Source organism: Heptranchias perlo, chromosome 37 (genome assembly GCF_035084215.1).
Source record: "Heptranchias perlo isolate sHepPer1 chromosome 37, sHepPer1.hap1, whole genome shotgun sequence".
Lineage (NCBI taxonomy): Eukaryota > Metazoa > Chordata > Chondrichthyes > Hexanchiformes > Hexanchidae > Heptranchias > Heptranchias perlo.
Window position 1 is genome coordinate 17,322,818 of NC_090361.1, and position 27,098 is coordinate 17,349,915.

At 46.6% G+C, this 27,098-nt stretch overlaps 2 protein-coding genes across 10 annotated transcripts in view; one reads left to right on the top strand and one right to left on the bottom strand.

The window, feature by feature from the left end:
* Positions 1 to 2,565, top strand: part of LOC137304254 (rho GTPase-activating protein SYDE2-like) — a 51,013-nt gene extending 48,448 nt beyond the window's left edge. Inside the window, exon 4 of the mRNA XM_067972807.1 lies at positions 2,486 to 2,565. Coding sequence (XP_067828908.1) covers positions 2,486 to 2,565 — 80 coding nt within the window. The remainder of the gene's footprint in view (positions 1 to 2,485) is intronic.
* A 529-nt stretch (positions 2,566 to 3,094) lies between these two features.
* The window catches only part of pnpla7a (patatin-like phospholipase domain containing 7a), an 81,688-nt gene continuing 57,684 nt past the window's right edge, over positions 3,095 to 27,098 (bottom strand). For 7 of the 9 annotated variants that reach the window (XM_067972860.1, XM_067972864.1, XM_067972862.1 and 4 more), the window contains 3 exons: positions 26,846 to 26,926; positions 23,391 to 23,526; positions 3,095 to 3,684 (listed from right to left, as the gene is read on the bottom strand). In XM_067972860.1, coding sequence (XP_067828961.1) covers positions 3,206 to 3,684; positions 23,391 to 23,526; positions 26,846 to 26,926 — 696 coding nt within the window. In that variant the 3' untranslated portion in view covers positions 3,095 to 3,205. Of the gene's footprint in view, positions 3,685 to 10,172; positions 10,710 to 10,740; positions 11,286 to 23,390; positions 23,527 to 26,845; positions 26,927 to 27,098 lie in introns of those variants that run through there. The other 2 variants (XM_067972867.1, XM_067972866.1) reach the window with 2 other exon arrangements.

The following is a 27,098-nucleotide window of genomic DNA, read 5'->3' on the forward strand; positions in this document are numbered from 1 at the left end:
TGTGACTTTGACGGTATTTCCATTTGCCCCATTATGCTGGACTCACTGAGCCACAGGTTGTTCAGAGCAGGACCATCCAGGCCTCCACGAGTATGGCTTCATACCCAGGCACGAGGGGAGGTCCTGGAGTCAACTTGTACTTTTTCCCTTGTGAGGAAGCACCCAGCCTTAGTTGGACATCCCCCCACTCCCAGACTCCTAAGTCACAGTTTGTTTCCTTCCCCCCCCTTGCCTCCTGTAAGTGGGGTTTGATTCCATTTCAGTGTCTGAAGACTATTCCCCCATTGTGGGGGTGGGGGGTTACAGCTGGGCTTGATTCTGTTGTCGCCCTACGTGAGGTGATGGGAAAGTATTCAGGGGTGGGAATCAGGGCTGATCTTTCCCCCGATCCAGTCACACAGAAGTCAACTGCAGAATCCCAAGTGCTACTCCGGCTGGAATCGGATAACTCAGCACCAGGCCTGACAGCATAGGGCCTGGGGGTCACCATGTTGCCTCCATTCACCAGGCCATTAGGGAGCTAAAGTTAATGTAGTATGTGGGAAATCCTTCTGCTTTGTGCACACTCTACACCCTAACTGTACACAGTTACAGCACTCTCAGTTTAAATAGTACTCGATTTTTGTTCTAGGTCTTGTCAAACATTGCACAGGATATTGAATATAACACAAAATGCAAAACATTCAACTCTCATAGGAAAGTCGCTCATACACAACAGGTCGGATTGTGCTTTAAAAATAACGAGGCCAACAGTGCTCACCGTTACTTCAGTGCAAATCGTCTAGCAACTTCTGTCAGTCGCATATGAGCAGTTAAACACGAAAATCCAGAAGTGGCTGTACTAGATGCCCTGGTCCTCCGTAGGCTTCATAGAAAGGAGATCTCGCCGGCTGACCCAGCGCTCAGATGAATAGAACGGCGTGAAGTTCCTGCACTGTCCTGATGGATACGAAGTAGTCGCTCCAAAAAAAAACGTCAAGTTTTTTTTTAAAGTCTACGCACCGTTAATGTTGTGGTAAGTCCAATCACTGCTAAACAACCTCTCTGGCAGTGAAAATTAACTTTTACAAATGTGGAGTCTCATTCCTTCAGATTTTAATTGTTGGACATTTTTTTAAAATAATTTTTTTTTTAAATTTTTCTCTCTCTTTTACCTCTGTCGTTTAATTCAATATTTCTTACTCGCTCATTATTTTCCTTTCTATAACTGATTTTACAATGAATTCACTATTCTAACTTACACTTCCTGGTTCTGACTCTGTGCAGCTTATTAACATGCTTCAATCTGATTGGTTAAGGGATAGACAGCTGCTTGCCTGGTTCACACAGGTCCCAGATGCCCGGGAGAGGGGGGCCGTGCTGGATTGAGGGTCCCGCGAGAGGAACTAGCTGTGAAAAAGCCCATGAAAAGTCTATGGGCAAGTGCAAGTGTAATGAGCAGCGGGAGCTGTTCGTTCGCTGCTCAGAGCAAAATCTGGCCCAATGTTTTGTAAGAAGCTTGCTATTTATATCTGGAAATGGCCCAGAATTTGCTGCAGCCGGTTAACGAACAGCACCTGCCGTTAGTTAGACTTACCCTTGCCTGTTTAATCTTCATAATACTTTGAACTGCCAGTTGCTGTAAATGGGAGCTGGAAATGGCATGGTGCCCTCTACAACGCATCGGGGTCCCGAGTGAACAGGGCAAGCAGCAAACAGGGCAAACATCAAGTTACACTGAAACCACAGCACCGTCTCCAATGCATCTATATCCTTTCCATAATATGGAGACCAGAACTGTGCAGAGTCCTCCGTGTGGTCTAAACAAGGTTCCATGCAAGTTTAACATAACTTTGCTGCTTTTCAATTCTATCCCGCTAGCAATGAACCCCAGGACTTTGTTTGCCTTTTTTATGGCCTTAATAACCTGCATCGCTACTCTTAGTGATTTGTGTATCTGTACCCCTAGATTCCTTTGCACTTCTATCCTGTTTAGATTCTAATTATCCAAGCAGTATGTGGCCCTGATTACACGCCCATTCTGCAAGTTTATTAACGTCCTCTTGCATTTTGACCCATTCTCCCTTTGTATTAACTACACCCCCCAATTTGGTGTCATTCGCAAATTTTGAAATTGTACTTCCGATTCCCGAATCCAAATTGTTTATGTAAATTTGAACTACAGTGGTCCCAGCACCGATCCCTGTGGAACATCACGTCCCACATTTTGCCAGTCTGAGTACGTATCCTTAACCCTTACTCTCTCAGTTTTGTAGCCAGCCTGCTATCCATCCTGCTGCAGGTCCCCTGACTCCACATGCTCTGACCTCAGTCACGAGTCTACAATGCGGTACCTTATCAAAAGCCATTTGAAAATCCAACATCTACTACATCACCCTTGTCTACTCTTTGTTACTTCTTCAAAGAATTCAATGAGGTTGGTTAAGCATGACTTTCCCCTCTGAAATCAGTGCTGACTATTCTTTATTTTATTTTCGTTCTCTAGATGTTTCTCTTATATCTTTGAGTAAAGATTCTATTATCTTTCCTACCACCAAAGTGTGCATCTCCATAACCAATCACTGAAAGACTGAGAAGGAAGAGTACGTTAGAATAGTGAATATAATGTCAAATCAGATACAGAAAGAGAAGTAGAGAGGGAAAGGTTGGATTAAGAGAGAGGAAAAAAGAAGCAAAGGAAAAAAAATTAATTTAATTTTTAAAAAATCTCCCAACAATTAAAAGCTGAAGGAACGAGACTCCATATGTATTAGCTAATTTTCAGTGCCAGAGGGGTTGTTAGGCAGTAATTAATATTTATCGTGCTGTTAAAAAGTGTACCTGGACTGAAATGGACTTCTGTGGCGAGTTTAGTTCGTATCTACCGCACAAATACAGGAACTTCACGCCGTTCAATGTATCTGAATGGTGAGGCAGACAGTGAGGTGCCGTTTTCACAAAGGTAACGGCGGAGTGGCGCATCTCGGACAGCAACTTCCAGATTTTCGCTTTAACCGCACATCTGCCCTCGCCTGAAGTTGCTGTGCGATTTGCGCATAAATAACGGTGAGCGCCGTTAGCCTCACTGTGATTATGATAGTAAATTCTAGGCCAATGTTTGGTAGGTTTTTTCTTTAAAAATAGAAATTCAATCTTTCCTTAGCAGACTCAGCTCATCAGATCGGTAAACAGCTGTCACACGGTTTTCCCTGAATCATCAGGGAGGTTACTGACCTACAGCAGCTGTTTGGCGTTCATCAGTAGGATCTGAATCTGTTCCGTTTTCCTGCCTCTGCTGTGCCAGAGGAATATTTCCTTCACTGGCACTTGCTTTAATTACTGAACCAGGAGCAACATCTTCAACAGCCACAGGTTGGACAGTGGCGACCGTGACACGTCTCAACTCGGAGTAGTTTTTTGCCTGTTTCGTTTTGTCAGTGTCCTCTCCTGTTGAATCCTCTGGTTTTGACTTTTCTCGGCACTGAGCTCGCTCCGGATGTTCCTGTTTATCTGACTCCGACTCCGCACATGCCTGCCTCTCCTTAGCCGCCTTGCCCTTTACCGAGTAACGGCGTCTCAGAGCTCTCTTGCACCCTGACAGTTTGCGGCCTGAGCTAACTACGTCCTCACACTCGAACTCTGTCTTGAGCACTTCTATGTACAGGAAGTCAGAGGCCTCCATCAAAGCAGGATCCATGGCTTTATCTTTACAAAAGAGAAAGTTACAGATGAACTTACCATTCTGACACCACCAACCATTCCGGCAGCACCAAGCCACGTGACAGGTGGTATTCCACAACCGAATAAAACCAGCACCAGCTCACTCATACTTCATCACAAATCTAACATCTCAAATTATCGCACACTGCTTTTCATATTGCTGCAGGTTACCGTATTCTGGATTTATAGGAGTATACTTTAATACAACGAGCCGCAGTATAACCATGTGCACTGGGACCACAGGATTCAGGATTGGGTGTCCAAAGGGGAGGGGGCTTGAGGAGATGTCGTGGGGGTAGGTGATAGAGACCATTTTGCTATAGACCTCCAGGAAGTGGGGCAGGCAATCACAAATTATATACAAAAACGTGCATCTATATCATGCCGTTCATGTCCTCAGGACATCCCAAAGCGCTTTACAGCCAATGAAGTACTTTTCAAGTGCAGTCACTGTTTTAATGTAGCAGCAAATCTGTTTTACCGATGTTGGTTGAGAGGTAAATATTGGCCAGGACACCGGGGAGAACTCCCCTGCTTTTCTTTGAAATAATGCCATGGGATCTTTTACATCAACCTGAGGGGGCAGGCGGGGCTTCAATTTAACGTCTCATCTGAAAGTTAGCACTTCCGACAGTGCAACACTCCCTCACTACCGAATGGGAGTGTCAGCCTGGATTATGGGCTCAAGTCTAGAGTTGGGTTTGAACCCACAACCTTCTGACTCAGAGGAGAAAGCGTTACCGCTGCGCCAAGGCTGGCTCTTAAAGTAAGGAACTTTAAAGTCTGGGGTTTTTTTTGCTGATATAAAACTCGATTTTTGGGGGGTAGTTTTCAGTTCTACTTTCAGCAACAAAAACTCAAAAAAAAGTACATTAAAAGAAAAATCAGTAAAAATAAGTTATCCTGAACATCACTTAATCTGAAGAAAACAAGCAAGAGGCAAACAAGGCATATATAAACTAAATTGATACCAAACATATAGGAGTTGAAGGAATAAACCTAGGAATTCCTATTTAATCCGGGTTTGGAGCATGTAAAGTAGCACTTCGTGAAGCCAATGATCCAGCTCCCATCCGCCAATATGCAAAATTCCCTGTAAGCCTGCACTAACAACCAATGCAATAGAAAGAACTTGCATTTCTGTAGCACCTTTCACGACCTCAGGACGTCCCAAAGTGCTTCACAACCAATGAAGTACTTTTGAAGAGTAGTCGCTGTTGTAATGTTGTAAACATGGCAGCCAATTTGCACACAGCAAGATCCCACAAACAGCAATGTAATAATGACCAGAAAATCTGTTTTAGTGATGTTGTTTGAGGTATACATATTGGCCAGGACACCAGGGAGAACTCTCCTACTCTCCTTCGAAATAGTGCAAAGGAATCTTTTAGCCGAGAGGGCAGACGGGGCCTCGGTTTAATGACTCATCAGAAAGACATCACCTCCGACAGTGCAGCACTCCCTCAGTACTGCACTCGAGTGTCAGCCTAGATTTGGTGCTCAAGTCTCTGGAGTGGGACACAAACCCACGAGGCTGCTTTATCCTGGATGGTGTCGAGCTTCTTGAGTGTTGTTGGAGCTGCACTCATTCAGGCAAGTGGAGACTATTCCATCTCACTCCTGACTTGTGCCTTGTAGATGGTGGAAAGGCTTTGGGGAGTCAGGTGGTGAGTCACTCGCCGCAGAACACCCAGCCTCTGACCTGCTCTTGCAGCCACAGTATTTATATGGCTGGTCCAGTTAAGTTTCTGGTCAATTGTGACCCCCAGGATGTTGATTGGGGGGGATTCGGTGATGGTGATGCCTTTGAATGTCAAGGGGAGGTGGTTAGACACTCTCTTGTTGGAGATGGTCATTGCCTGGCACTTGTCTGGTGCGAATGTTACTTGCTGCTTATCAGCCCAAGCCTGGATGTTGTCCAGGTCTTGCTGCATGCGGGCTCGGACTGCTTCATTATCTGAGGGGTTACGAATGGATTGAACACTGTGAAATCATCAGCGAACATCCCCATTTCTGACCATATGATGGAGGGAAGGTCATTGATGAAGCAGCTGAAGATGGTTGGGCCAAGGACACTGCCCTGAGGAACTCCTGCAGCAATGTCCTGGGACTGAGATGATTGGCCTCCAACAACCACTGCCATCTTCCTTTGTGCTAGGTATGACTCCAGCCACTGAAAAATTTTCCCTCTGATTCCCATTGACTTCAATTTTACTAGGGCTCCTTAGTGCCACACTCGGTCAAATGCTGCCTTGTTGTCAAGGGCAGTCACTCTCACCTCACCCCTGAAATTCAGCTCTTTTGTCCATGTTTGGACCAAGGCTGTAATGAGGTCTGCAGCCGAATGGTCCTGGCGGAACCCAAACTGAGCATCGGTGAGCAGGTTATCGGTGAGTAAGTGCCGCTTGATAGCACTGTCGACGAAACCTTCCATCACTTTGCTGATGATTGAGAGTAGACTAATGGGGCGGTAATTGGCCGGATTGGATTTGTCCTGCTTTTTATGGACAGGACATACCTGGGCAATTTTCCACATTGTCGGGTAGATGCCAGTGTTGCAACTGTACTGGAACAGTTTGGCTAGTTCTGGAGCACAAGTCTCCAGCACTACAGCCGGGATGTTGTCGGGGCCCATAGCCTTTGCTGTATCCAGTGCACTCAGCCGTTTCTTGATATCACGTGGAGTGAATCGAATTGGCTGAAGACTGGCTTCTGTGATGGTGGGGATATCGGGAGGAGGCCAAAATGGATCAGCAGTTCTGGCTGAAGATGGTTGCAAACGCTTCAGCCTTATCTTTTGCACTCAGGTGCTGGACTCTGCCATCGTTGAGGATGGGGATGTTTGCAGAGCCTCCTCCTCCCGTTAGTTGTTTAATTGTCCACCACCATTCATGACTGGATGTGGTAGGACTGCAGAGCTTTGATCTGATCCGTTGGTTGTGGAATCGCTTCCACTGTTTAGCATGCATGTAGTCCTGAGTTGTAGCTTCACCAAGTTGGCACCTCATTTTTTAGGTACACCTGGTGCTGCTCCTGGCATGAACCAGGGTTGATCCCCTGGCTTGTTGGTAATGGCAGAGCGAGGAATATGCCAGGACAGATACATCTGCGACAGGTAGATTGGTGAGGACGAGGTCAAGTAGGTTTTTCCCTCGTGTCGGTTCGCTCACCATCTGCTGCAAGCCCAGTCTAGCAGCTATGTCCTTCAGGACTCGGCCAGCTCAGTCAGTAGTGGTGCTACCGAGCCACTCTTGGTGATGGACATTGAAATCCCCCACCCAGAGTACATTCTGTGCCCTTGCTACCCTCAGTGCTTCCTCCAAGTGGTGCTCAACATGGAGGAGGACTGATTCATCAGCTGAGGGAGGACGGTAGGTGGTAATCAGCAGGAGGTTTCCTTGCCCATGTTTGACCTGATGCCATGAGGTCCAGAGTCAATGTTGAGGACTCCCAGGGCCACTCCCTCCTGACAGTATATCACTGTACCGCCACCTCTGGTGGGTCTGTCCTGCCGGTGGGACAGGACATACCCAGGGATGGTGATGGAAGAGTCTGGGATGTTGGCTGAAAGGTATGATTCTGTGAGTATGGCTATGTCAGGCTGTTGCTTGACTAGTCTGTGGGACAGCTCTCCCAATTTTGGCACAAGTCCCCAGATATTCGTGAGGAGGACTTTGCAGGGTCGACTGGGCTTGGTTTGCCTTTGTCGTGTCCTGTGCCTAGTGGTCCGATGCCGGGTGGTCCGTCCGGTTTTATTATTATGACTTTCTTTAGCGACATTTTACAACTGAGTGGCTTGCTAGGCCATTTTAGAGGGCAATTAAGAATCAACCACATTGCTGTGGGTCTGGAGTCACATATAGGCCAGACCGGGTAAGGACGGCAGGTTTCCTTCCCTAAAGGGCATTAGTGAACCAGATGGGTTTTTACGACAATCCGGTTGTTTCACGGCCACCATTACTGATACTAGTTTTTTTTTAATTCCAGATTTTATTTAATTAATTGAATTTAAATTCCCCAGCTGCCGTGGCGGGATTTGAACTCATGACTTCGGATTATTAGTCCAGGCCTCTGGATTACTAGTCCAGTAACATAACCACTATGCTACCGTACCCCTCCTCACAGCCTGTGAGAAGTATCATTACATAACTCATTCCAAGCTATTTCCTTTGGGTGGGTCGGTGGGGTGGAGAGAGAAAGAGTTCAGGATTTCAACTACCATGTGTGTGAAAAAGTGCTTCCTGATACAACACTTTTTTTCGAGGGATTAATGCGCAGGTTGATATTAGGAATTTTATAACATGTCCCACCTCCTGACCTCAAGCACCCCATCCCAACACCAGTACTTCTCCCAGGAGTCTCCCTCTCACAATTTGTCCTAGTTATGCATGAGCTGCATTATACTGACTGTTCGTACTTTTAAAGGGCTAATCGCTCCATATCCTAAATGACCAGAATTAGCTGATTGCTGCCCTGCCTCACACTATGAAATGCCGTGTCCTCTCACAGCTGGCACAAGTGTGTGCCTGGAGTTTTGTTTACAGCATATTGCTAGAGTGTACGAGAGCCATCAGATCAGCTGTCCTCAGTCACAACAAAATGGCAGTCCCGACATCTCTGGACTTGCTTCTAGAGGCAGGGAGAGAAATCACCTGCCATCAGGCCAGGATCGAGGAGAGAAATCACCTCAGTCCAGGATCGAGGGGGCAGTGAGTGAAATCACCTATCAGTCCAGGATCGAGGAGAGAAATCTCCTATCAGTGTTAATGATGTTGGTTGAGGGATAAATATTGGCCAGGACACTGTGGAGAACTCCCCAGCCCTTCTTCAAACAGTGCCGTGAGACTACCTGACAGGACCTTGTGCCCAGCAAAAGAGGACAAGCACTTTTGTGAGCAGTTGGCTCTTGTTGCCCGCAGCCCAGCAGAGATTACAACCTTGGTGTGAGGTAGGACACCCGTCTGCTACTCAATGGTTTAGCACGTTAGTACATCAACATGGTGGGTCGCCACGAGGACTAACATTTGCTTCTTTTAAACCCAGTACTGTCTAACGACATGGCACATTTCCAGCTTCTACATCTCATTTTATGGATTTGTAATCGAACTCCTGACAGTTGAAGCTCTGACGGTGCAGGGCGTAGTTAATCTTTGAAAATCTGGTCACAGGCAGGTCAATTAGCCCAACTGCAGATTATTTTACAAACTATGGGCTAATGGTCAGCATTACAAGTTTATAATTTAACAGCTTTCCCTCTTCAGTGCCTACTATTCCTCCACCCCACCCCCCCCCCCAACCCTTTGCCAAAGCAGCATAAAGTGACAATAAATATGAAGGGGCAGAGCCACAGAGTGTTACTCTCAGACTATGTTTGGCTTTAGCAACGCTGTTTGGAAACTTCCTTTGAAAGTGGAGGTTACATTCTAGCCGTAAATTACCAACAACTTGCATTTATCTAGTGCCTTTAACGTAGTAAAACGTCCCAAGGCACTTCACAAGAGTGCTATCAGACAAATTTTGACACCTAACCACATAAGGAGATATTAGGGCAGCTGACCAAAATCTGTTAAGGAACGTCTTAAAGGAGGAGAGGGGTAAGTGAGGCGGAGAGGTTTAGGGAGGACATTCCAGAGCTTAGGGCCCAGGCAGTTAAAGGATGGAGCGATTAAAACCGGAGACGTGCAAGAGGCCAGAATTGGAGGACAGCAGAGATCTCGGAGAGTTGTCGGGATGGAGGAGGTTACAAAGATAGGGGTTTGAACATGAGGAAGAGAATTTTCAATTTGAGGCGTTGCCGGACTGGGAGCCAATGTAGGTCAACGAGCACAGGGGCGATGGGAGAAAGGGACTTGGCACGAGTTACGATACGGGCAGCAGAATTTTGGATGAGCTCAAGTTTATGGAAGGTGCAAGGTGGGAGGCTGGCCAGGAGACCATTGGAATAGTCGAGTCTGGAGGTAACAAAGGCATGGATGAGGGTTTCAGCAGATCAGCTGAGGCGGGGTGGAGATGGGCGATGTTATCGAGGAGGAAGTATGCAGTCTTGGTGACAGAGAGAATATGTGGTGACAAATCAGATTTTTATCTAAAGTTGGTAGTATTTTAAATTTTAATATCCCCTAATAATAAAATTCACAAGTCTTATTTTCCTAACAAGCACAGAGAGTTAGCAATGTGTTGAAAATGTTATGGATGAATTTCCCTCAGTAGAAAATACAATAAGAGTGAAGATGAGACGGACTCATGAAATGGCCTCAAAGATCAGGTTTGAGCCTCATGGCGAAGCTAGAACACACGTCCCCTCAATACTGAAGGGCTGCTGCACTGTCACAGACAAGATGTTAAACCAATATCCCACCTGCCTGTTCAGGTGGATATTAAAGATTCCGTGACACTTGTAAGGAATCTTACAACACCAGGTTATAGTCCAACAAATTTATTTTAAAATCACAAGCTTTCGGAGATTATCTCCTTCGTCAGATGAATGAGTGAAAAGGTTCTCAAATCGCATATCTTATACTATGTTGGGACAGCATCACACCAATCAAAAGGTGTCGTTGTTATTCAAACAGGTCAGTCACGGAGAACAGCACGTCCCAGTACACTAGATATACATTGTGTCGATTACACAGGCAGGCAGAAAGAAACTCAAAATGGCAGAGAGAGAGAGAGAGAGAGAATTTTGAAAAACATATAATTTTTTCCCCCCTTTTTGCTGGTGGGGTTACGTGTAGCGTGACATGAACCCAAGATCCCGGTTGAGGCCGTCCTCATGGGTGCGGAACTTGGCTATCAACTTCTGCTCGACGATTTTGCGTTGTCGTGTGTCTCGAAGGCCGCCTTGGAGAACGCTTACCCGAAGATCGGTGGCTGAATGTCCTTGACTGCTAAAGTGTTCCCCGACTGGGAGGGAACCCTCCTGTTTGGCGATTGTTGCGCGGTGTCCGTTCATCCGTTGTCGCAGCGTCTGCATGGTCTCGCCAATGTACCATGCTCCGGGGCATCCTTTCCTGCAACGTATGAGGTAGACAACGTTGGCCGAGTCACAGGAGTATGAACCGTGTACCTGGTGGGTGGTGTCCTCTCGTGTGATGGTGGTATCCGTGTCGATGATCTGGCATGTCTTGCAGAGGTTGCCGTGGCAGGGTTGTGTGGTGTCGTGGACGCTGTTCTCCTGAAAACTGGGTAACTTGCTGCGAACGATGGTCTGTTTGAGGTTGGGTGGCTGTTTAAAGGCGAGCAGTGGAGGCGTGGGGATGGCCTTAGCGAGGTGTTCGTCGTCATCGATGACATGTTGAAGGCTGCGGAGAACATGGTGTAGTTTCTCCGCTCCGGGGAAGTACTGGACCACGAAGGGTACTCTGTTGGTTGCGTCCCGTGTTTGTCTTCTGAGGAGGTCTATGCGATTCTTCGCTGTGGCCCGTTGGAACTGTCGATCGACAAGTCGAGCGTCATATCCCGTTCTTACGAGGGCGTCTTTCAGCGTCTGTAGGTGTCCATCGCGTTCCTCCTCGTCTGAGCAGATCCTGTGTATTCGTAGGGCCTGTCCATGGGGGATGGCCTCTTTGACGTGGTTGGGGTGGAAGCTGGAAAAGTGGAGCATCGTGAGGTTGTCCGTGGGCTTGCGGTAGAGTGAGGTGCTGAGGTGCCCGTCTTTGATGGAGATTTGTGTGTCCAAGAAAGAAACCGATTCTGAGGAGTAGTCCATGGTGAGTTTGATGGTGGGATGGAACTTGTTGATGTTATCGTGTAGTCTCTTCAGTGATTCTTCGCCGTGGGTCCATAGGAAGAAAATGTCGTCGATGTATCTGGTGTATAGCGTTGGTTGGAGGTCCTGTGCAGTGAAGAAGTCGTGCTCGAACTTGTGCATGAAAATGTTGGCGTATTGGGGTGCGAATTTGGTCCCCATGGCTGTTCCGTGTGTTTGGGTAAAGAACTGGTTATTGAAGGTGAAGACACTGTGATCCAGGATGAAGTGGATGAGTTGTAGGATGGCATCTGGAGATTGGCTGTTGTTGGTGTTGAGTACTGAGGCCTCGCTGCAACAGCCAGTCTCCGGACGCCATCCTACAACTCATCCGCTTCATCCTGGATCACAATGTCTTCACCTTCAATAACCAGTTCTTTACCCAAACACACGGAACAGCCATGGGGACCAAATTCGCACCCCAATACGCCAACATTTTCATGCACAAGTTCGAGCACGACTTCTTCACTGCACAGGACCTCCAACCAACGCTATACACCAGATACATCGACGACATTTTCTTCCTATGGACCCACGGCGAAGAATCACTGAAGAGACTACACGATAACATCAACAAGTTCCATCCCACCATCAAACTCACCATGGACTACTCCTCAGAATCGGTTTCTTTCTTGGACACACAACCGGGATCTTGGGTTCATGTCACGCTACACGTAACCCCACCAGCAAAAAGGGGGAAAAAAATTATATGTTTTTTAAAATTCTCTCTGCCATTTTGAGTTTCTTTCTGCCTGCCTGTGTAATCGACACAATGTATATCTAGTGTACTGGGACGTGCTGTTCTCCGTGACTGACCTGTTTGAATAACGACGACACCTTTTGATTGGTGTGATGCTGTCCCAACATAGTATAAGATATGCGATTTGAGAACCTTTTCACTCATTCATCTGACGAAGGAGATAATCTCCAAAAGCTTGTGATTTTAAAATAAATTTGTTGGACTATAACCTGGTGTTGTAAGATTCCTTACATTTGTCCACCCCAGTCCATCACCGGCATCTCCACATCCGTGACACTGTTCAAGGAAGGGCAGCAGTTCTCTCTGTTCCATGGCTAGCATTTCCCCCTCACCAACACCATGAAAAAATTAACCGGTCGCTCCCTTAACTGCTGTTTCTGGGGACTGCTGGTCTGTGTGAACCACTTTGGGACTCTCCAGTACATGTAAAATTGTTTACAATTATATTTTATAACACCAAGTTATAGTCCAGCAATTTTATTTTAAATTCACAAGCTTTCGGAGGCTTCCTCCTTCCTCAGGTGAATGTTTTTCCAACAACGTTCACCTGAGGAAGGAGGAAGCCTCCGAAAGCTTGTGAATTTAAAATAAAATTGCTGGACTATAACTTGGTGTTGTAAAATTGTTTACAATTGTCAACCCCAGTCCATCACCGGCATCTCCACATCATATAAAATATACACATTAAAAACAGAATCCATCTATTGCGTATACAATTAAAAAGTGGTAAGTGACACACTGATGTGAATTCGCCTTTAATTCCCATCACTGTTTTCCCCATGATTCTGAAACTAGAATCTATTAAGACTCGTGCTCGATTTTGGATTTGAGGAACCTGAAGAGGAAAGGACTAGTGCAGGAATCAGATTCAATCCTTCCCGTTTAAAGTAATGCACCAGTGACGTCTAGAGGCAGATCACCACCACTGCACCAGCCTTTAACAGTTTCAAGTCCTCGGAGGGCAGACATCAGACACACACAACATGGACCATTCCCTCGAGCAGGTGTGTCTGAGGTTTTATCCTTATGGGCCGCACAGATGTGACCGATGGAGCCTCAAGGAGCACATATGAAGTAACCATGTGCCGATTAATTAAAAGTTGCTGATATTAAATCATCTTTGTGTTCTGATTTGGGATTTATCCACCAATGAGGCAACAGTGATGCATAAATCCCAGGGCAATGAAATTCAAACAGGACAAACTAGCCAGAAGTACAAGCACAAATCAGACTCCCTTGCCTGGGTTTCCAGGGCTGAGTTGCCAAGGCTTGGGGGGGGGGCCTCATGGAGCCTCAGAGCCATTCAATCGAAGGCCCTGCTCGAGAGAATTTTTACAATCGAGTCTCACTGTCAGAAACATTTTGGACCTCGAACTTCTGTAACTCTGGACTTTCGATTATTAGGATGGGAGAATGGGCCTGAACTTTCCAAGCTTGGCTCCAGAAACAAAGGGGGAGAATGTCCACTCAGCAAGTAGTGCAGCTGTTAGGCCAAAGTACCGCCCGGGGGCACCCACCACCAGGGGTTCCTGGATCAGCTCATTTGCATATCCATTGGAGTAGTGATTGGTGTAAACCTTGTGTAAAATGGGTGCAAGCTGCTGTGGTGCATGGAAACTGGGGCACAGCCTTTACAAAGACCGTTCAGCAGCAGGTTGGGGAACAACCAGGTGAAGAAGGAGCAGTGCTCGACTCCCTCAACTCTGAGAACTTCACTGCAAGTCTCAAACTTTTTCTCATACTTTTTAAGGACATCTGCAGCAGGAATAGCTGGGACAAACAGCCGAACAAGATGGAACAGGTTTGGATTTTCAAAAGGCCTTCGATAAGATACCTCATAGTAGATGCATTACTAAGGTCAGAGCATGTGGAGTCAGGGAACAAGTAGCAGAATGGATAGCAAGCTGGCTAGAAAACAGAAAGCAGAGAGCGGGGGTTAAAGGTCGTTACCCAAACTGGCAAAAGGTGGGAAGTGGTGTTCCACAGGATCGGTGCTGGGACCACTGTTGATCACAATTTACGTTAATGATTTTGATTCAGGAAACAGAGTACAATTTCAAAATTTGAGGACACCACCAAATTGGGGAGTATAGTTAATACAAAAGGAAGAATGCGTCAAAATGCAAGACGACATTAATAAACTTGCAGAATGGGCGTGTAATTTCAATATCAATAAGTGTGAGGTGGTGCATTTTGGTAGGAATAAGGAGGCCACATACTGCTTGGATAATAAGAGTCTAAATGGGGTAGAGCAGCAAAGGGATCTAGGGGTACAGACACACAAATCACTTAAAAGTAGTGACACAGGTTAATAAGGCCATTAAAAAAAAGCAAACAAAGTACTGAGGTTCATCTCTAGAGGGATAGAATTCAAAAGCAGGGAAGTTATGTTAAACATGTATAGAACCTTGGAAGGACAAGTTTAACATAACAGTAGGAGAGTCGGGATAATAGGCAGGTACTCAAATTGGCAGGATGTGACTAATGGTGTCTCACAGGGATCTGTGTTGGGGCCTCAGCTATTCACTGTATTTATTAACGACTTAGATAATGGGCGAGAGAGCCACATATCCAAATTTGCCGATGACACAAAGATAGGCAGCATCGTTAGCAGTGTAGATGGAAGCATAAAATTACAGAGAGATATTAATAGATTAAGGTGAATGGGCAAAACTTTGGCAAATGGATTTCAATGTAGGCAAGTGTAAGGTCATCCACTTTGGACCTAAAAAGGATAGATCAGAGTACTTCCTAAATGGTGAAAAGCTCAAAACAGTGGAGGTCCAAAGGGGCTTGGGGGTCCATGTACATAGATAATTAAAATATCATGGATAGGTACAGAAAATAATCAAAAAGGTTAATGGAATGCTGGTGTTTATATCTAGAGGCCTAGAATATAAGGGGGTAGAAGTTATGCTACAGCTATACAGAGCCTTGGTTAGACCACACCTGGAGTACTGTGTTCAGTTCTGGACTCCAAGAGTTAAATTATGAGGCAAGATTACCCAAATTAGGGTTGTATTCCCTGGAATTTAGAAGATTAAAGGGTAGTTAGATCAAAGTTTTCAACATATTAAGGGGAACTGATAGCTTCTCTCCATCTACCCTATTTCCACTGGTTGGGGAGTCTAGGACTAGGGGACATACATAGCCTAAAAAATAGTGCCAGGACTTTCAGGAGTGACGTTAGGAAACACTTCTACACACAAAGGGTGGTAGAAGTTTGGAACTCTCTTCCGCAAACAGCAGTTGATGATAGCTCAATTGTTACTTTTAAATCTGAGATTGATAGATTTTTGTTAACCAAGGGTATTAAGGGATATGGGGCTAAGGCGGGTATATGGAGTTAGGGCACAGATCAGCCATGATCTAAATGAATGGCGGAACAGGCTTGAGGGGCTAAATGGCCTCATCCTGTTCTTATGTTTCTATAACATAACTTCTCAGCTTTTCCATGCTATACAAGTTTAACATAACATCCCTGCTTTTCAATTCTATCCCTCTAGAGATGAACTTGGAGTACTGTGAACAGTTCTGGTCTCCATATTATAAAAAGGATAGAGGGGCACTGGAGAAGGTGCAAAAAAGATTTACTAGGATGATACCAAAACTGAGAGGTTATACCTATCAGGAAAGATTGAGCACGCTAGGGGTCTTTTCTCTAGAAAAAAGACTGAGGAGTGACTGATAGAGGACTTCAAGATTATGAAAGGGTTTGATAGGGTACACACAGAAGATGTTTCCACTTGTGGGGGAGACCAGAACTAGGGGGCCATAAATATAAGATGGTCACTAATAAATCCAATAGGGAATTCAGGAGAAACTTCTTTACCCAGAGAGTGGTTAGAATGTGGAACTCGCTACCACAAGGGGTAATTGAGCCAGCTATAGATGCATTTAAGGGGAAGCTGGATAAACACACGAGGGAGAAAGGAATAGAAGGATACGCTGATAGGGTGAGATGAAGAAATGAGGAAGGTGGCTCGTGTGAAGCATAAACACTGGCCTGGATCGGTTGGGCCGAATGGCCTGTTTTCCTGCTGTACATTGTATGTAATTCTATGTAACGTGCATGACTCAGACCCACAAGCCCTCCATGAGGAGGCAAACTATGAGACAAACTCCTGGATGTCCCTGCTAGCAAGCCTGCCAGGAGAGGTGCCACTGGCATTGTGTGCCAACCCTCACTCCCAGGACTGCCCACCAGTGCCACAGGAAGTTCAAGTAGGGCTGGCAAAATAACACACTGACCATTCTCCCTTCCTTTCCTTGCCCACTCTTCACCCTCTTAAAGCAACACTCACACAACTAACCCTTGACAATGCACTCTGGTAAAGGGCGGTTCAAACTTGGGATCTTGCACTATGGCTACCCAACTCCGCCAACAATTAGTTACATGCTCAACCCTAAAACTCCTTCCTCCACCTCAGCAGACTAATACCCCCAACATCTCTTACTTCAGCTCTCCCACACCACTTGACACACACTCAACTGCTAGCCTTCCTCTCACTTACTCTATCTTTCTTGAAGGAGAAATTTGCACACAACACCCTCCAAAGGCAGCCCAGCAGAGGGGGCATCCCATCCTTACAACACCTCATGCCCATCAAGGAGAAGGCCATGGCACTCGTGGGCAGCCACAATGCCCTTGCTGTTGGAGATGTCGAGGTCGGCAACAGACTGCCAAGCTAGTGGCTGAACACTTACACGGCATCCCCGGGAAGCTCCACACAGACATAACCTTCCACCCCCTTCTCTGTCTCCTTAATCCCAAGGGGATGATGCCCTCCTCTCCTGCAGATCCACCACAGCAACGGAAGACACAGGAGGAGGAGGAGGAAGAGGCGGAGGAGGAAGATGCAACTCTTGGCTCGTTGATCATGACACCGAGGAGGATGATCAACAGGGAGATGGTGGCCGTCTGCAACCCACTCACGTGTTTCTCCTGCCCTGTTACTCTGGCCCAACCCTTCCAACTCACCCCCTGAAGCACTTGCTTCCTCACCCAGGCACTAGCTCAGATATTTCTGCCCACTGGCAATTAGTCAGTGAGGAGGTGGCACCTTCCCAGCGGTAGATGAGGAGTAGGCTGCACCAGCTTCAGAGTCGTGGGACCCAGAACTCATCAGCACTCTCCGGAAACGAAGGGTGCTCGCAGAGCATCACACTGATGTACAGGCTCAGGCGCCAATCTCCAAGGACGTGCAGCAACCGACAGGTGTGACTCTCGGGTCCACAGCTCTCCTGTGTGGAAATACGACAGATGCTTTGTCTTGATTGATGGCGCCAGGAGAGCGAGCAGCAGCTTCACTGGATCCTGCAGATCTCCAGCCAAGAGGAGGCCAAGGACCAGTTGGTGCCCCTAGCTCCACGGAAGCTCAGACTGTAGCTCTGGTGACAGTCTGGGAGAGAATAGTCAGCACCCTGCATAGTGGCTTCCAGACAATGAGGGCTGCGACGCAGTACGTCAGATACAACAACCTGCATTTACATCGTACCTTTAACGTAGTAAAACGTCCAAAGGCGCTTCACAGGAGCGATCAAACAAATTTTGACACCGAGCCAAACAAGGAGATTAGGACAGGTAAAAGAGATGGGTTTTTAGGAGCATTTTAAAGAAGGAGGGAGAGAGGTAGAGAGGTTTAGGGAGGCAATTCCAGAGCTAGGGCCTAGATAGTTGAAAGCAAGGCCGGCAATGGGGTGATGAAAATCGAGGATTCACAAGATACACATAAGTCAGCACCCCCTTGGTCTCGAGGGAGCGAAGGTTAGGCCTGCACCAAGGGCAAGGACTGGGATGGGAGACAGAGACAGTTTTGCTGAGAAGAAAGGCATCAAAGGTGTGGTTCAGCAAATCAACAACAGAGATATGTTGGCAAATGGAGGGCCAAATGCTAGTCACTTGGGAGTTCTCAGGTGTAGCTGCAAATGACGAAGATTTTTTTGCAAGGGCGGTTGCAGAGGGAAGTGGGGTGGAATGTGGATAGGGGGATGTGGATGGTGAGGGATGGAAATCAACGCGTGAGCGGCCGCCGCGCGTGAACGGCCGCCGCGCGTGAACGGTCGCTCTGTTGTTTTGCGAATATTTACTCAGTGACAAAGCTTTTACAAATGAAAATCTAAACATGTTTTATAACTGCAATGGTAGATTTTTAAAGCAGTAATTACATCTGAAATGTTTCCAACGTCGAATGAGAGGGGTTTACAATTCTCCCACTGAGCTCCTAGACTTAGAGTGTAATAATAGCAGGCTTTGCAAATTGTACAAAAAGGAAATCATGCTATAAATGTACTGTTCACACAAAGTCTCCTCAGCATTCAGTGAAAAGGTTACAATATTTTGTAAACGAGAATGATAATTTCCTCTGTTTAACATTACTGCTTCTGTACTTCAGCTGCAATGTTTACTAAACAACTAGTAGGAACGATAGAGTTTCCTTAAGGCAGTATTTATTTAAAGTGCCTCTGGTGCTGTGTGGCATCCTTTTCAGCAAACGACACATGGGGTGCACCATTACAGCAAAGCACATTCACGATACAGTGTCACTAAGATTGAGACCATCTGTTTAGCTGCCTCTGCCACATTCCTCCCTTCCCCTAACTCACCAAACAAAACTTCCATGGTTCCCCCTGCCCTAGCCCTGAACTCACATCTTTCTCTAGTTTCTCTCCTATCTCCCCTCCTGCCCTCTTTGAGCTCATCTTGTCCATAAGACCCAACTCCTGCTCCATTGACCCTATTCCCAATAATCTGCTGACCACCCAATTTCCCTTCCTGACCCCCATGTTAGCTGATAATGTAAATGGTTCCATCTCCTCTGGTACTGTCCCCCTCCTCAAAAAATCCTTGCAAACTACCGCCCCCATCTTCAACCTCCCTTTCCTCTCCAAAGTCCTTGAAAGTGTTGTCGCCGCCCAAATCCATGCCCAACCTTCCCGCAACTCCATGTTTGAACCCCTCCAGTCAGGTTTTCACACCTGCCACAGCACTGAAACGGCCCTTATCAAAGGGTGAAATGAATTGTTGAAATGGGCAGATGAAATTTAACACAGAGAAGTGTGAAGTGATACATTTCGGAAGGAAGAATGAGGAGAGGCAAAATAAACTAAATGGTATAATTTTAAATAGAATGGAGGAACAGGGCGCCCTGGGGGTTCACACACACAAATCTTTGAAGATGTCCGGACAGGCTGAAAAGGCTGTTAAAAAAGCCTACTGAATCCTTGGGTTTATTAATAGAGACATGGAGTACAAAAGCAAGGAAGTTATGTTAAACCTTTATAAAACACTGGTTAGGCCTCAGCTGGAGTATTGTGTTCAATTCTGGGCACCACATTTTAGGAAGGATGTTAAGGCCTTGGAGAGGGTGCAGAAGAGATTTACTAGAATGGTGCCAGGGATGAGGGACTTCTGTTATGTGGAGAGACTGGAGAAGCTGGGGTTGTTCTCCTTAGAACAGAGAAGGTTAAGGGGAGATTTAAACGAGGTGTTCAAAATCATGACAGAGTAAATAGGAAGAAACTGTTTCCAGTGGCAGAAGGGTCGGTAACCAGAGGACACAGATTTAAGGTAAATGGGAAAAAGAGCCAGAGGTGAGATGAGGAGAATTTTTTTTTACTCAGTTGTTATGACCTGGAATTCACTGCCTGAAAGGGCGGTGGATGCAGATTCAATAGTAACTTTCAAAAGGGAATTGGATAAATACTTGAAGGGGAGAAAATCACAGGGCTATGGGGAAAGAGCAGGGGAATGGGACAAATTGGATAGCTCTTTCAAAGAGCCGGCACAGTCACAATGGGCCGAATGGCCTCCTTCTGTGCTGTAAGATTCGATGATGATATGACACTCTATGTGACTGTGACGATGGTAAACTATCCCTCCCTCCTCATCCTTCTCAACCTGCCTGCAGCCTTTATCATGGTTGACCACACCATCCTCCTCCAACGCCTCTGCTCCTTCATCCAGCTAGGTTGGACTGCGCTCGCCTGGTTCCATTCTTATCTATCCAGTCGTAGCCAGAGAATCACCTGCAATGGCTTCTCTTCCTGCTCCCCCACCAGTACCTCTGGAGCTCCCCCAAAGATCCTATTTCTCATCTTCATGCTGCCCCTCAGCGACATCATCCGAAAACACGACATCACATTCCATGTGTACGCTGACAGCACCCAGCTCTACCTCACCACCACCACCTCTCTCGAGCCCTCCACTGCCTCTGTGTTATCAAGCTGCTTGTCCAGCATCCAGTACTGGAAGAGCAGAAATTTCCACCACTTTAACTGAAGCCATTTTCTTCGGCCCCCACCACAAACGCCGCTCCCTAGCCGCCAATTCCATCCCTCTCCCTGGCCACCGTCACAGGCTGAACCAGACTCTTCGCAACCTCGGCATCCTATTTGTCCGAGATGATCTTCCGACCCCATATGCTCCCTCTCAAAGACCGCCTACTTCCACCTCCATAATAGCGCCTGCCTCCACTCCTGTCTCAGTCTATCTTCTATTGAAACCCTCATCCATGCTTTTGATACCTCCAGACTCGACTATTCGAATGCTCTCATACATATATTTTGTATGTTGATCTACTATGGCATTCCTCATGGGTAGTCAGAATAGTTTTTTTTTTAAAGTTGCTAATAAAGTGCAATGGGGAAAGTACATCCCTTCCAGTGAATCTCCTCACTAATTCTTCTCGTTCCTCATGGGCTGCGAAGAGTCGGATAAAGGTGAGGAGACGGAGGAGATAATCGGACCAGGTGGTTAAAGGTGAGTGGGGTGGGGGGTCACGACTAACTGATAGGGGCGGCAATGGGAGCAGGGCTCAGATGCAGGTCAGGATGTGACAATACTTAGCCTCAACACCAAAAAAACTAATAAAAATTAAATAGATCACCTTCTGAGAATGAAATAAAATATCTTATTACAGTATTCTCTTCCCTCAGCTGGGGGTGGGGGTGGAGGAGAAAGAGATTAGAAGCGAGAGTGGGCTAGGCTCAATGAGTCTGGAGCAAGCATGCAAAATAGCACAAAGATGCAGGATGACTGGAGGAAAAGCTTCAGTGGGTGTACGGCAGGCGGGAGGTGAATGGCAGGGCTGGAATAGCACAGGAGCAGTGACACTCCCTGTATCACAGCAACATTATGCCAATATATATTAGACAATTCTATACCATTATATATCAGGCAATCCCTATATCATATGTTTTAGACAATCTGTACATCAATATATAGCAAGGAAAGCCCTATAAGTATATTTACATATTAGATAACTTGGATACAAATATATTTGAAAACCCTGTATTATAGAAACAGTATTACTATCAGTATATATTGGACAAACCGTCAATTTAAAACAGAGAATCCCTCTTTTAATTGAGAACCTTTTATGATTATATATTAGAGAAAGCATCTATAAAACTGTACACATTCTGGACCCACAATGTATATGATTATATAATCAGGTGTTGTGTAAATTGGGTAAATGGTACGATAGCTATAGATTTACCAGGCGCTGGGATCTGGGAGTCCTGCCTGGCCATCCCATTCTCGCCATCCCCTTCCCAACATCTCCTCACCAGCCACAAGCCGGGTTGGGAAACTGAACACTGACGGCACAAGGCCCAGGGAAGCAGGAGCAGGGTCGCCAGGGCGACTGCAGGCAATTGGGGGGGGAGGGGGGAGGGGGGCGAGCCTGCAAATTGAGAGCAGAACAGATGACAGCTGCAGGGCATCATGTGAGTCCCACCATTGGGGCAAGAGGCCACGTTGAGAGGTGGGGGGGGGGGGGGGGAAAAGAGAGGGTGGGCTGGCTGGAAGGCAGCTGATAGCCAGCAATACTAAATATAATGAGCACATTATGGAACACCTATCCCATAGAATGGTATAATCGTTCCTTGCTTTTTCAATTTTCAACTGTTTCCTTTTTTCTTAAGCAGTAACGCGCTAATGCCAGGGTTAAAAAATAAAACCAAACACTAATCAGCACAGACCCATTTTTATGGGAAACAGAGTATTAACAGTGGTATAAGGGACTAATTCTATAATGCCCAGAAGTGGTGAAGTTTTGACCGAGTTATAATGCCTTGCGATGAAATAAAATCCCTCATTATCTCGTAGATTTGAATTCAGTCAAGGGTGAAAGTATAGATCTCCACACCAATGGAATGAAGTTACTAAACATGCATTTGAGATGTAGGTTTTATGTTCCGTGCTGGTATTTAAGACGCCGAGATCCTGGAAGGATGTCTGGAAGTTATGCTTAGACTGTGGGCTTGTATTTCAATAGATATTCATTAGGATTAACTGCCATAATCCCATACTGAGTAAATGCCTTGTATAATAAGTATCTACCCCTGTGCTGGGGACTACTTCTCTCCGTCGTTCTCCGATTCCAACATCCCCTACTCACGCCAATATTGTCAGAGGCCCAGCATGGCCCTGATCTATCCTTTCGATCGGGTCATCCCGCCTGGTGCTCCAGCCCATTTGTCCTCCGATTCCCCCCGTGCCCCCTAGTCACGCTAATACATTTGGGGGTCTGACAAGGCTCTGATCTGTCCTCTCAACACTAACTCTAACCCAGCGCCCCACAGTCCATTTGTTCTCCGATTCCCCTCCGCTCGTATCTTCAGCACTTCAATTCGTCGAGCAGTGAGAGCAGGTCGCACGAGGGGAGCTGATAAACCCCCCTCCCTCTCCCCCAACACCGAGCAAAGGACAGTCACGCCTGCTCGCGGAGGCCTGCGAGTAGCTGCAGGCGTTGCGAGGGGCTGATGGAGAAAGAGTGCACTGGGGCAGTGGAAATGTCCGAGATTCACCAAACACTCGCAACTTTCTTCAATTAGGAACTTGTAGTTACAAAGTAAAAACATTTAACAAAGTTAAATAGTAGCCGACAGCAATCGGAGCGAAAACTAAGAATGCTCTCAGAGGATCTAAACAATTCCAGAGAGGGACTGTTCCAGCACGATCGCAGACTAGGCACAAAGCCATCTAGTGGACAGACTGTAAATTTGTCACACTAATTACATAAAGGCAAATCCCATATTAAATGTGGACAAAGGAAATTATAATGGGAAAAAGTTGACAAGTCAGGTGATGCAAACAGGCACAAAAGTATAATAGCGATGATAAATACATTGCTAAATTACTATAACATAACAAGAACCAACAAATTGCAGGCCACCCACCTGCATCAAGATTTGACTTCCCAGCAGTTTCCTTCTGCTCATCAGCAGCTGACATGCTAGTGACTCGCCTGTGTCGCACGGGGCTGGTCCGTGAGGTGCAGTTCGGCTGGGAAACTAGGCGCGAAGGCTGGCTCTCCTATTAGGAAACACAGGGCATGTTTACTGTCAAGAAATATTAGTGTTGCCAAGCCCTTTACATGAACAGGGAGCTGTTTCCTGGTTCTGCCATGAAGTTATTAAATTAGTACTGCCATCCATGGATCTGTTCATCCAGCCATTCCAGGATACAATCGTACTCCAATCGAGAGATGTTTGGGGCTGGACACACATGCACTGCATCACTAATGGGCTGTGCCAGTGACTTCCACACACAGCCAGCTACTGATGCGGAAAACAGCCCAACGGCAGAAAGATGCTTCCCCAGAATGGAGATTCAGCCTGGATCACCGTCGTGTGTCTCCAAACGGGCAGTTAGAGAGTAGGTCAGACGCCAAGAATACATGGCACAGAGAGACATTAGAGGGGAAAGGAAGAGGAAATGGGAAGGAGATGTTGAAAAACCACTAAGATGTGAGGTGTTTGATCAGGCCATTATCTCATAATCCGTATTTTGGTGGACTATTGTTGTACCAGTTATTAAACGCATTAAATTGGAGGGGATTCTATTATACAGGTTGTTAACACGGAACCTGAGCAAAGGCAAGTTAACATTTAAGCTTATTCACTCGACAATGTTGAATTTGAACATCTCAAACCATTTTCTGTGTAAACCCATCTATTATAATTCACTTCCGAAAATACTCATTTACACACACACTTCATGGGCGAGCTGAGCACTGATAACCTTTTAAAAAGCATCACTAGATTCATTCACACCCACTGATGCCAACTCAATTTACACAGCAATCTCTCACTGCCCGCGCTCCTCCAGTTGGATTATAAGGACTGTTCTCCATACAAGAGGAACATATTTTGTTTAAATGGGATGGAATACTGATGGCTGGAGTGTGGTGGGTGGGGAAACATTCAAGGGAAAAGGGAAACGTCAAGTGACTTAACTTTCCCCAGGGATAAGGGAGCGAGCTCTTCCCCCACCCTGAGATAGAGGAGTGACCTCTCCATCCCACCCCCTCCCCTCTGGATAGGGGTGTGACACTCCCCACCACCCCCCCCCCCCCCCGGGGATAGAGGTGTGAAACTCCCACCACCCCCCCCCCACCCTGGGGATAGAGGTGTGAAACTCCCCCCCCCCCCCCAGGGATAGGGGAGCGACCCCCCGGCATCCCACCCCTCTCCGGGGATAAAGGAGCAACCTCCCTCCCCTCCCCCAAACAGGGATAGGGGAGCGACCCTTTCTCCCCCACCCCCCGGGGATAGGGGAGTGACCTTCTCCTTCCCCCCCAAACTAGTGCTAGTGCTGCGCCTCATCAGCCCAGAGAGGCAACTCTGGACTTTCCCATTCCCTGTGAACATAAGAACATAAGAAATTGGAGCAGGAGTAGGCCAATCGGCCCCTCGAGCCTGCTCCGCCATTCAATAAGATCATGGCTGATCTGATCCCAACCACAAATCTAAAGAACACAAGAAGTTGGAGCAGGACCCGGCCACACAGCCCCTGGGCCCTCTCCGCCACCCACAGGGCATTGACCGATCCGAACTCAGCTTCATGTCCAATTTCCTGCCCGCTCCCCATAACCCCTAATTCCCTTTACTTCTAGAAAACTGTCTATTTCTGTTTTAAATTTATCTAATGATGTAGCTTCCACAGCTTCCTGGGGCAGCAAATTCCACAGACCTACCACCCTCTGAGTGAAGAAGTTTCTCCTCATCTCAGTTTTGAAAGAGCAGCCCCTTATTCTAAGATTATGCCCCCTAGTTCTAGTTTCACCCATCTTTGGGAACATCCTTACCGCATCCACCCGATCAAGCCCCTTCACAATCTTATATGTTTCAATAAGATCGCCTCTCATTCTTCTGAACTCCAATGAGTAGAGTCCCAATCTACTCAACCTCTCCTCATATGTCCGCCCCCTCATCCCCGGGATTAACCGAGTGAACCTTCTTTGTACTGCCTCGAGAGCAAGTATGTCTTTTCTTAAGTATGGAGACCAAAACTGTATGCAGTATTCCAGGTGCGGTCTCACCAATACCTTATATAACTGCAGCAATACCTCCCTGTTTTTATATTCTATCCCCCTAGCAATAAAAGCCAACATTCCGTTGGCCTTCTTGATCACCTGCTGCACCTGCATACCAACTTTTTGATTTTCTTGCACTAGGACCCCCAGATCCCTTTGTACTGCAGTACTTTCCAGTCTCTCGCCATTAAGAAAATAACTTGCTCTCTGATTTTTCCTGCCAAAGTGCATAACCTCACATTTTCCAATATTATATTGCATCTGCCAAATCTCCGCCCACTCACCCAGCCTGTCTATATCCCCTTGCAGGTTTTTTATGTCCTCCTCACTCTCTACTTTCCCTCCCATCTTTGTATCATCTGCAAATTTTGATATGTTGCACTCGGTCCCCTCCTCCAAATCGTTAATATAGATTGTAAAGAGTTGGGGACCCAGCACCGACCCCTGTGGAACACCACTGGTTACTGGTTGCCAGTCCGAAAATGAACCATTTATCCCAACTCTCTGCTTCCTGTTCGATAACCAATCCTCCACCCATGCCAGAATATTACCCCCAATCCCGTGATTTTTTATCTTAAGTAATAATCTTTTATGTGGCACCTTGTCGAATGCCTTCTGGAAGTCTAAATACACTATGTCCACTGGTTCCCCTTTATCCACCCTGTACATTATATCTTCAAAGAACTCAAGCAAATTTGTCAGACATGACTTCCCCTTCATAAAGCCATGCTGTGGGTGAAGCTTTGACTCTGCACTTTTTCAAGAGGGAATTGAGATGGGGAAGCCATCTCCTCCCCCTGTATAAGCGCAGCTCGTTGAAGTTCTAGTGAGTCACACCTCCCAAAACTGGGTATCCAGTTCAGTTTTCCTGTAGATTCTCAGTATTGCTGAGTAAAAAACAGCAGTAGTTTCAGCTGCCGGCTATGGTCTCGCCCACCGACAGCACCCCAATCGACCGCCTCCGCCCCCGTCACTTGCCACCCCCAGTCACCCGCCGACAGCACCCCCACCCCAACACGAGCCCACCCATCGCTCGCCACCGCCAGCAACCCCCCCACCCCACCCCAGCCATCAGCCTCCTTCAGTCTACAGAAAAGTTCAAGCTTAGGTCCCACTTTATGTTTCAAGCTTTACTTTCACCTAAACGTTAATGTTGATCACAATGCACGGAGTGGGTTAGGGTGGCGCATCTTTGTCGTGTTCAATATTAATCCATTTTGCCAAATAAGGAAGACCTTGATTAAATGCAACCTTGCAGAAATTCCAGGCGTGTAGCTATAGGCTTCTGACGACAGAGAGTGATAGGAGAACAGTCACCTGAATGAAGAGCTCATTGGTCAAGCCCAGGTAGTTATGCAAAGCCACGAACGTCACTCTCTGCAGCCGCACCATGATGATCTGGTAGAGATGAAAACATTAAAATAGCATCAGTCCACCTTCAGTGCAATTAACTGCCGCAGACTGAAAAGGAGCAAATTTATGTGTACATTCGTGCTGGGTTGGTGCTCCGCCACACATTAAGAAACTAAATGGGTGTGATTGGGCAGCTGTGTGGTGTGTCCATCTTGCT